At 44.9% G+C, this 11606-nt stretch overlaps 1 protein-coding gene across 1 annotated transcript; it reads right to left on the bottom strand.

The window, feature by feature from the left end:
• Nucleotides 1–372: 372 nt before the first annotated feature.
• LOC129324566 (pleckstrin homology-like domain family A member 2) lies at nt 373–3026 on the bottom strand. The gene is made up of 2 exons (XM_054971885.1): nt 2490–3026; nt 373–785 (listed from the first exon to the last, which is right to left on the bottom strand). Exon 1 carries the CDS (start codon nt 2923–2925, stop codon nt 2515–2517), a length of 411 nt encoding a protein of 136 aa, XP_054827860.1. The 5' UTR covers nt 2926–3026; the 3' UTR covers nt 373–785; nt 2490–2514.
• Between the last annotated feature and the right edge of the window lie 8580 nt (nt 3027–11606).

The raw sequence follows: 11606 nt of genomic DNA, 5'->3' as shown, positions 1-11606 counted from the left end.
ATATATAAATCTCTGTCTAGTGAGGACCCACTACATGCATCTGACAAAGAGAGCTCTGCTATACGGAAGTTTCCACTTGTTAAAAGTCTTTAACTTGCTGCAAAACTCCACTTTAGACATGTTTAACACTTACGTGAGGGGAGGAAATGACAGAATATAGATAGCCTTTTGATCCTATTCAACACAATGATCCTGACAGGGGCAAGAAATGGGTGCTATCTGAGAAAACGTGGCCCAGTAAGGCAGGCACTCTTAAGGCAAGGGGATCCCACCACATACCTATTTACTGAATCCTTGCAAGGCTTGATTCTGGTCAACACAGTGCACTAGCAATGTTTCTTCTACCAATAAAGAAAAGGAGTTTCATTTTCAGTAATAAAAAAGTATTTTATTTGGAATGGACACATATAAAACGGAAGTAGCAATATTAAGACATACATGTGCTTAAAGATATTTATCAAAATAAATACAAATATAGATTACAAATAATTTAAACCAGTTTTGCAACTGCAGTTACTGCATATTCTTTGCATCCCATATAGAAAATGAGATCATTTTGCATAGATGGGCATTCTGCACAAACAGCCACTTTTGCCCTAGATCTGTCCCCCCCCCAACAAACAGTCTTTGGCTTATAAGGAAGCCTGGCCTCTTCTCAGCCACTTCATCAGACCTGGAAGAGACCATCTTATTGCTAGCATCCTTTGTTGCTTTCCTTCATTGATATCCCGTCCTGGTGCAATCCAAGACATTTGATTTGGTTTGTCATCAAGAGGTATAGTCTTCTGGAAACCAAGAAAAAAGCAAATCATTAATTACACAGGACCAATAAGCCAGTACAAAAACAGAAAGTATTGTATAATGAGACTCCCTCCCCCCACACACACACCTTATAAATCTCAGTCTAAATTCAATAAATCCTATGAAAAAGAAACTAAAATTTCTATCTTATTTTGTGGCTTTGCTAATAAAAGTGGCAAAATAGTACAGAACTGAGCTGAAAGAGTTCTGAAAGTGCATTCATTGGTAGGTCCCACTTTATACAATAGAGCTTACTCTCAAGTAAGCATACACAGGATTGCAACATTAGGCGGCTATTCTGTACACACCCTCATCTAAGTAAGCCCTATTGAACTCAGTGGGACTGATTTCCAATAAATAAAACTACACACCCTCAAGGTGTGCAACTGCAGTTGTATTTTCCTTATCCCCCAAACTAAGCACTTGATAGTACAATCTTGTGCAGAGTTTAACTGAGATCAATGGGCTTCAGCTAGAGAACTCAGCACAGGTTCACACACTATAAGGGACTTTTTGGAAGCACATTCCAAATCAATTAAACTCCAATGGTTAACTTATGTATGCCAACTAGTAAAACTAACAGTAACTAATAATACCAAGTTTAATAATAGTGCAAGGAAGATAACTGTAAATTGAGACTTTCAGTAATAAATTCTGTAGTGGTCCCACACTCCCCCTCTTGCCTGCTTTGTCCAGAAAAGCATTCAAACAGTTCATGATCCTAACATCCCAATCTAGTTCAGCCATAGGCAGTTACTTCAGTCTAAGCCCACTGGTTTCAATGTACTTAGCAGTAAATCTGCACAGGAGTGCACTTTCCTGCCCCCCATGAGTGGTTTTTATGTAGCAGCGCTGAACCAGAGATGATAAAGAGGGTATCTGAAGAAGGACCTGAAAGCAGCATTGCACTGTGCTATGGCCGTTCACAGACTTTTGCTAGCCAAGTTTGATCCTACTAATTCATTTGGATTTTCAGGGCATCACATGAGGGTCACTGGGCATACCTTGCTGGGGTGGTGGTGGGGTGTGTGTGTTAATCCGTATATTAAATGCACACAAACTCTATCTGGAAAAGGACAGAGGTTGCTGTGGTGGAGTGATACGTAGCCTGACATTAAGCATGAAGTAAACTGACCCTTGCCCTCTAACACCGCTGATTCCAGACTAGCCTTGTCCAAAAGAACAGCACAGCATGCTAGGTGACTTCCAGAGCCAGTGTGTCTTTAATACTCTAACAGGGCCTGTCACGTTTCAAGAAAGTCAAATCCACGAAGCTACTACTTTTATAGAATCCTTTGCACTAGTAAAGGTTGAAAACGCTACATCCTTTGTGTTCACGCATATCATACCTACACGTCTATGGGCAATTTAAAAAATTAAAGGACAAAGTACTGCAGCCCACACGGAGGCAGCATAGAAGATTTCCCGGGATCTCCTCCGCTGCTCTGTATGGATTCAAGCCTGCAGGAGCTGAGGAGGTAATCAAACTACTCCTAACATGCCAACGCGACTGGCACTTTGTCTCCGGACATTCAATGAAAGGCATAAAGAGCCGAACGAGGCAAACTTTAGCATGCATTGACTAAACCAGGGTTTGAAGTTTTTATTCAAGTTATCGACTGGCAGGCGAGAAACACATCCCGAAGCCCACTCTCGACGGAGCGGGGCTAGGGCTGGGTCGGGCTTACCTTCGGCTCTGCGCGGGCGCGATGCTCAGGGGGCCCTGGCCAGGCGCCTGTCTCGGGTGCCGGCGGCCGCCTGCTCGACGGCCTCCTGGCGGCTCTTGAAGTCCTGGATGGCGCGCTTGTTCTGGAAGTCGATCAGCGCCATGGTGATGGAGGCGTTCCAGCAGCTCTCGCCCGGGCACCGAAAGTCGATCTCCTTGCGGTCCGTGGTCACGATGGTAAAGTAGACGTACTTGCCGGTGCGCTCCACGCAGTCCACCTTCTGGATGGCGCCGAAGCGCAGCTCCTTGGCCTTGGCCCGGCCGCCGCCCTCGGGCGAGACCAGCCGCAGGCTGTCCTTGCTCAGCACCACCAGCTTCTTCTTCCACAGCTGGAAGAGGCTGTCGCTCCGCTTCTCCAGCTCGCCCTCGCGGATCACCTCCGACGCCGGGCCCTTCATCGCGCCTCCGCTGCCCGTGCCGCTGCTCCGACGCCTCAGCTGCGCCGTACCACGCTGCTGCCAGCCGATCGCCCTGCTGCTGCTGCTGCTGCTGTACGCGCCCGCAGCCGGCGGGACCCATTTATGGCCCGCCCCGCAGCCGCCCCGCCCGCCCCAGCTCGCGCAAGGCAAGACGAGGCCGGCCCTCGCGGCTGAATGTCGCGCTTCTTCCTGCCGCCCCCTCGCCTCCCCCCCGCCTCCCCTCCCTGAAAGACCCGGACCAGCTGGCTGATCAGACGCGCCTCGAGGCCGGGAGGAAACTCGGCAGCTGCGAAAGAGAAGAAAGCCGCCCTGCTCTCATTCAGCTCCCCGTTGCCTGGGGCAAATCTCGACGCATTTTCTGGAAAGGCCCGCTTTCCTAAGGTGCGTTCTCACACACGCGCACACCCTCCCCCATGGACACGCACGCACGTGGTCTTCTCCCTTGTACTTTCCATGGGGGGGGGGGCGGGGTGGATTTGCTTCCTGGCTTGACCCAGCTTCGTGGATCCAAGTTCGAGAGGAGATCCGTTTTATTACTACACTTCCGATCTGAAGCGCCCCAAACCTCTCTTGTTCTTTAACCCGCTCTCGTGTCTCACCTCTCTGATGAGGTTTCCAGTTACAGCTCTGCACAGATTCAAAGCAGAGATACCATTTTACTATTGTTCATCCATCTTGCACGTTCTTTATTTATAAACCGCATTTTTCTGGAACACGCAATGCTCACACACAAAGAGAGAAATATTACAATGGTCCTCACGGCAGTGGAACAAGTAAAATAAAACCTTTCTGTCCGGAAGCAGATGGCCTGGGACAATAGGAGTCAGCCTCTCCTGCACAAAGTCTGTAAAGAGAGGGGAGGTATATTCTTATTAATTCTAATGCAAAGGAACAACTACCAAGATTTGAGTTCTTTCTTACAGTATGGGGGAAATTTTACTTCATTGTTATCCTGCCTTTCTCCCCAGTGGAGACTCAAAGCAGTTTACATCATTCCTCTCTCTATTTTTCCTCACAACAACCCTGTGCGGTGGGCTAGACTGAGAGTAGGTGACTGGCCCAAGGTCACCCTGGGAGCTTTCATGGCAGAGTGGGGAATCAAACCTGGATCACCCAGATTCCAGTCTGTCACTCTAGCCACTGCACCACATTGGCTCTCAGGGTCAAGCTAGAAATGCAGATTTTTAAAGAGTTGGGTTCCAACTTGGGTTCCCTGTAGCCACACAGCAACTTTGGGGAAAGGCTGTTAATACTCCGTGTGGAGCAGAAAAAAACGGGAAATGTCCCTCCTATGCTATTTTGACAGGGCTTGAGTGAGGAGGAAGGAACCCCTCCTCCTGCAGAGGCATTCTGGGGCCAGATGGACTCTCTATTTTTTAACAGCCATTTCCCCAGAGTTGCTGTGTGAGTGGAGAACCCAGAGCCAACTCTTTAAAAAACTGCACATCTAGCTTGACCATCAGAAACTGATTTTAAGTCCAGAGGTCAGTTGAATTTCTTCAGTCCTAGAGGTGTGCAGGGGAGGGGGGGAGTGAGCAGATTTCCTGTCAGATGTGGCCAGGTTACGTTTGGAGGCACAACATTCACAGCATTTTTATGTGCAACTCTGAATGAGAGAGTCAGGTCCCTGTGATTCAGTTTTCCTAGCAATTTCAACGGTAGATAGTTTTTCTGGCCAGTGAAAATTCAGAGGCCATGAGCCAAAGCTCACTGTCGGAGTGTGAGGCCCTTTAAATGTCCAAGTGTAAAAATGGTGCCACCCCCTTGTCCGGGCTGCACTCTCCGTGTGTGTCTGCCTGCTAACCAAGACTCTTTTTCTCTTCATTCTGTTCTCCCTCCCTCCCCAATGCTTGCTTTGCGCTCTCTTCAAACACAGATGCCATCGGCAGTTGGCCTTCAGCCTCCCCTCCCCCTCAGGCTTTCTTGTGAGTCACAGGATGACTGGCCTGTGGAATGCAGTGGCTGCCTATCCCACTAGCTATGACTCAGTTGCAGCCTTGGAACTCTCCCCAGGTTTCATTCAGCTGCTGGGCAGGGTCTGGAGGGTGGGGGAAGAGCCAGGCCTCCTGACCATAAATGCCGTCTGATAGATTTCCTTTCCTGCGTTGAACTACAGAGCAACTCTGGGAGCATTTCTTTCAGTGTGCCTGCAGAAACAGGAGAAGCCAGATGCCTTCAGATTCTGCCTGCCACCCAGTTATAGGAACAACCTGCAAAGACAACTTTTGAGAACTACTTTGGCAATAAAATTTATAGTCATACTAGCAGATCCTACATAGCAGCAGTACATGCTTCCACTTATTTAATAAATGCTTTATTTGTTCTAACGACATTGCATTTCTTCACTTTAGTATACTGTAATGTTAGGTACAACACCCACACAGAAGAATTCATATGATACCATAATTATATAATTCAAAGATCAGGAGTTTGTGCTCTGCAGTTTCTCATGATATCCAGATCATGATTTTAAGTTACCTTTTTTAAAAAAACAATGGGGTTATTCAGGGTTGACAGCTGGGAGCCCACAGTTCACATCCACACAATTTATCACCTCCTTATTTCTTGGGAGAGCAAGATTAGAAGCTGCCACAACTTGTATGCACAATCCTAGGAAGTGCAGCACAGGCCACGAGAAGCTACACACTTCTCTCATGGGGATGCTCTCCCCTTCATAAAATGAGTGGCTGGCTCAGAGGGCTACTATTTCAGAGGCGAGAGAGGAGCTGGGGAAAGGAGAACATATGGAGCCTGCCAGGAAAGAGGAAATTGTGTGGGGAAGGGTATACAGAGGAAAGTGAAGTTGTCTCAGTCCTTGCAGGTTCCTCACAATGCAACTGGACCTGTCTCAGCTGGTACCATGCAACATAGTGGAGAGCCTGCTAGAGGAGGAATGAAGAAAGGTGAATGCAGGGCAGACAGAGGTAGGTGGGAAAGAAGGAATCAGGAAAAGGGGAACAAGCTATGGGGGCAGAGAAAGGAAAGAGGGCATGGTGGGGAAGGGGGAACAGAGATGTCCTCCACAAGTCCTTGTGAGTCCCCACTTGCATTTTTTCTTACATGGAAAAGTTAGGGTCAGACTTAACATACATTCTTAATTGTGCTTACTATTAATGCTTGGATATCCCAGGTGAGCCTGATCTCATCAGATCTCAGAAGCTATGCAGGGTTGGCCTTGGTTAGTAATCTGATGGGAGACCTCTGCTCTTCATAAAATGAGTGGCTGGCTCAGAGGGCTGCTATTTCTGAAGTAGAGAGATGTCTTCCGGATGATTTTCACATACTGCTTGTAGCCATCAACACTAGACTATGAGAATTAGTTACCCTGAAGACAGAATTAGGACCGTGCAGCAAAAGTCCTGTATGATTAAGTCCTGTTCTATTGATTCCAGTGGGACACAGTGTGCTCATAACTGGAAAGGGAGAGGTAAATCCATTACTTAAGGTCATCTGACTAGAAAGCACATTTTTATAATGTTTTCTCCTTTAATTGCCTGCTCATGCTTTATGAAGGAAAGTTTTGTAGATCCCATGGATGGCCTAAAAAATAAGTGGATTTTAGATTTCCCTAGAAGCTAAAATGTCTAAACTGAGGCTATCATATTTTGGTCACATCATGAGAAGACAAGATTCTCTGGAAAAAATTAATAATGCTAGGAAAAATGAAAGGCAGTAGAAAAAGAGGAACACCCAAAGTGAGATGGCGGGACTCGATAAAGGAAGCCACATGCTCCAGTTTGCAAAATTTGAGTAAGGCTGTTAATGATAGGTCATTTTGGATGTCTTTCATTCATAGGGTTGCTGTTAGAAGTGACTTGACAGCGCATAACACACACACACGTTTTATGCAAGAATTGGGTTTAGTAGCACCTTAAAAACCAGCTAGATATCTAGGGTATGAATTTTTGAGAGAAAGATCTCCCTTTATGCAGCTGCCTTTGCACTGACTTAATTGCAGTCCATGACTCTGCCCTTTCGAATAGGCTGGAGTTAGCTCCTTGCACATAGAAAGTCCAGTTACAAAGCAGTAACACAAAGCAGAAATGAATGAAACTAGGAATAGAAGCATTCAAGAGCAAAGCTGAACAAATATTAGGTTTGCAGCAATGTACATGTTTGCTCACACCCTGTTCTGTCTTACTTGAAATATATACTTCATGCAAACTATACATTCATTATGGAATGTCTGGACTTTCAGTGTTGTTCTGCTTCCTAAAGCCTCGCCCAATTTGTACTTGCGTGTATAGTTCACTTAAATTATGCTGCTACCACTGAGTTCCCAACAATCCTGTATGAACACTACTATATGGTGGCTTTTTCCTTGACCAAAGAAATTAACATGTGAAGTTGTACTTGGCATGATCTTCTGCCTGTACCTTGCAGAATTATTTAAAAGTTTACAATTGTACAGGGATGACAGAGCCCCAGGTGTTTTTTTTTAAAAGTAAGGTGCCAGCTTTGAGACTTCAGTTTGTGTGGCCTCATGCAGGGAATGTTTTTTTTTAACCATTCAACCTCCACTCAATTTTTGTTGTTCAAAATTGTACTGCTCCTCAAGCAGTACAATTAATTGGTTAATCAATCTATTTTGAGTTGTTTGGGTAAATCAATGTAAATCTATGTATTTGTGATTTGTTCTGTTAATGTACCTGAAAAGGAAATCAGTAATTTTCTAAGTTTTTTCCCTATATAACTCCCTCTTTTGTTTAACTAAAAATGCCTCCCACCCTTGTTTAACTGCATGTTCTTAAATATTTCCCCCTTTTAAATAATAATAATATTTGATTTATATACCGCCCTTCAGGACAACTTAATGCCCACTCAGAGCGGTTTACAAAGTATGTTATTACTATCCCCACAACAAACACCCTGTGAGGTGGGTGGGGCTGAGAGAGCTCCAGAGAACTGTGACTAGCCCAAGGTCACCAGCTGGCTTCAAGTGGAGGAGTGGGAAATCAAACCCGGCTCTCCAGATTAGAGTCCCACACTCTTAACCACTACACCAAACTGGCTCTAATTACTAATAAAATTACTAATAAAAATGTAATCCCAGTTTAAGAATGGAGGTGGAAAGGTTAGCACCCCTTTCCTAGCCTTATGTAAATTGAAGCAGCACAAGCTTGTCATTTGCATTTTATCTTGTCCGATTCCCTCCTGTGTGAGTTCAGCAACAGTGCGTGGATATTGGGAATGCAAAGCCCCTTCTTGCAGTTACAACAAGCTTACAAAGTTCAACAATTTTTGTATAAAAATGTTACTTTTCAGTAAATAGATGAAGACTTAAAGTCAAACCCAGTTACTGGGGGTGGGGGTGCATTTATAGTTAAAGAAACAGGTGGTTATTTAGGGGAAAAATAGGAAAATTTCTGATTTTCTTTTCTGGTACACTAAAGAACAAATCACAAATACTACATTAATTTACCTAAACAACCCAAAAGAGATTAATGGATTGACAATCATACTGCTTGATCAATTTTAGGAGTTAACTATATGATAAACAGTAATTCAGATCTGGGTCTGCCACATGGACTGTTAAACATGCTCTTGTGAGTTCCCCGTGGGAAACTCAATGCCCAGGCATATGTCACCTGATTTGGATTGGGACCACAGCACACAGGGAGGAAGTACTTATCCCTGCCCTACATGCCATTTTCCTGACCTAAAACAGTTCTGAGGGACTGCTATTTGCCTCACTATAGAACACTTCTTGTACCCTATCAGTACATGTTGAGCTCCCAGTGGGACAAAAAGTGGCCTCATGGGGAAGTTAGCACAGGGAGAAGGCTAAAGCCACTTCTTTTTGACCACCATAGTCCTGATACAAATTAGGCCCTGTATACCTGGGAACTGGCCTCTCAACAAAGAATTCACAAGCATGCATGGATCACACAGACCCAGTTAGGTCCTCAGTATTGCCAAAAAATACAAACCTGGAGGTTAACTTTAGAGTACCTTTTACATACAAAGTTAATAGGAGTCAAGTATTTAATTAGCAACTGAAATATTAGATAGTACATCCCCTTTGACAAAATCCAGCCTCCTTCTAGGTTATAGATATTTAGATGACATGGTTGGTCTGGATGGATGTGACACCACCCACCCAGCCACCCCCGTTCCACCATCCATCATCATTGTAGTAATCATGCAAGGTCAATCCAAAGATCCCCAGGTGTCAGAACAGTGAAAGGAAGACGTTTCACCACTGGGTTCCTCTCTGTCTCCTGGACCTCAGCTCTCTCAGCCCCGGAAAAATGTAGCCATCCATATTTAAAAGTTAAGTCCTTTCTTCATTTTAGTTATATCTCCATGCATTAACAACAAGTCTTTGTAAGTTAGCCATTCCTTCCCTTGATATTCTGAATGCGGTTTTATAACTTCTGCAGGAACAATCCATAAAGGTCTTCTTTCTCCCAAAAATTTTTTGTCCTTCAGCCATACAGAGAAAATACTTTTTCTTATATAATGATGTAAGAACATACCATCCATTTTATATTTATCATAAGCATGCCAACCAACTTCTTGCTGTCCCCATGGTCTGGCCTATCAGAGAAAGGAAGAGCAGCAGCTTCTGTGATAGGCCCTCCCTTTGATCCCCTGCCAGCCTCCCATTAGCTATTCCAGGAGACCTGCTGGATAAAGCCACCCTGCCAGCTGGTCTGTGCCTGTCTCCTGTCCTTTCCTGAGGCTGATGATTATACTGGCTGCCCCTACTTCCTACTGCCTGCCTGCCTGCTCACTCCACCTGGCAGTGTGGTGCCATTCTGGCTGTTGCCACCTTTGTCTCTGCTAGGCTGGGTTCTGCAGTTCCTGCTGTACTTTGGCCTCCTATGGTCACTGCAGCTGAAACTAGGGTCATCAGGTCCTCCCTGGCAATTGGTAGGTGTTGGGTTGTAGGAGCACTTGTGACTTACCTTTTGGTGTGCACACAGGGCACATGTGCTCTGTGGTGCCCTGCAATTATGTCACTTCTGGTGCAACCTGGAAGTATTGGTATCATCCTAAAGAATTGGCTCAAAACATAGCTGACTTCTGCCAACTGCTTTCCTACTTGGCGGGGCTCCCACAGCTGGGGGTGGAATGGAGTGGTGAGGCACAGAGTCTGGGGATGGGCCCATCTCTGGACAATCTCTGAAACCCAAAGGATCCCCAGCTTTCCAGTGGACCTACACTGGATGGCATACTCATTCAGTTTCCCCTGTAGTACTGCTGTGTATCCTATATGTGATCCATGCAAGTCCCATTGAAATGTGTTGAGGTTACAATCCAGTTAGTGGGCTGTATCTACTTCTGCCTGCCAGACATGGATGGACATTCTTCCTCATTCTGCAGCATACAAGTACATTTCATTGACTGCATTAAAGACTGTCATATATTTTAAGCCAAGCATTCTCTCAAGTCATGTCCACATTTGTGCACCACTTAAACATTGAATTTGCTTCAAGTCATGCCTCCTTAAGAAGCATAAAAAATAAAAACAATTATTTTTTTTCTCATCTACACTATTAAAATCATTTCATCATAAGACTTCATTTTCATTGTACAAAGTAAAACAAGGGCCGTTTCCAGACGGCTTACCTGGCTCCGGAACGTTGCACCATCTTGCGGGGAAAACGCAACGTCGCGCAAAACTCGCGTGAGAAAACACGATATTTCGCGTTTTCCCCGCAAGATGGCGCAACGTTCCGGAGTCAGGTAAGCCGTCTGGAAACGGCCAAGGTTAGTTTTCATTTTGCTTTGAGTAGAAAATTGATTTCTCATTTTTTAATGGAAGTGACAAAGCAATGCCTATGGAGCTGAAGGTTTGGCATTCTCTGCTAAGTCAGATTAATGGTTGTTGCACACACGGGCAAAGGTCTAGAGTACAAACTCGCAGCATCATTCTTGAATTAGAGTTTTTCCATTAACACAGAAACAGGTATTTATAGCACAGCACATTGGGTCACATTGTTCAAAGGGGTTTTATAAGAGACACATATCTATATGTGCATAAGCTACAGGAGGTGACACATAGCTGTGAAATGTAGAAGAAATCAGGATTAAGTGACCATTGTTTGTATGAAGAATATTGTTTGCGGCTCCTAGGTTTGGGTAGTAGTCACCATTCATAGAGACCTTAGGCATTTCTGTCAGTGTGATCCAGCAATGGAAATGTGCTTGCAGAAGCAGGCTACCAAGCATGCAACTAATGTGGATGTGCTCATCTGGGCCTTCTTGGAGTAACTGGATGCCTGTGGCCATTAATTGTTGTGTTTGTCTTGTGCATGACTACAAAGGGACTTGAGCTGATGCACCACACCCTTCTTGGTGCTAAGCATCACTGGCATGAATGGGACTTGTAATTCTTAGTGGATTGTGTCTATATAACATATTGACTAGCACAAAGCATTTATATGATAGACGTTAACAATGGGCTTGGTAGTTTATGTGAAACCTATTTTGATTATGTTAGCTAAAAACTCCTCTCTTCAGCTCAGGTGATCTGTCTTCAACTCTCTGCACTTAGTACATTATACCACTTCAAGCAGCAATGCTCTGCAGATGAACACAACCCCATAGATTTTTCAAGGCAAGAGACTAACAGAGGTGGTTTGCCATTGCCTGCCTCTGCACAGTGAACCTGGACTTCTCTGGTGGTCTCCTATCCAAATACTGCCCAGGGC

This window comes from Eublepharis macularius, chromosome 2 (genome assembly GCF_028583425.1).
Source record: "Eublepharis macularius isolate TG4126 chromosome 2, MPM_Emac_v1.0, whole genome shotgun sequence".
Classification (NCBI taxonomy): Eukaryota; Metazoa; Chordata; class Lepidosauria; order Squamata; family Eublepharidae; genus Eublepharis; species Eublepharis macularius.
The sequence above is the reverse complement of the archived record's forward strand: the minus strand, read 5'-3'. Positions and strand labels throughout refer to the sequence as shown.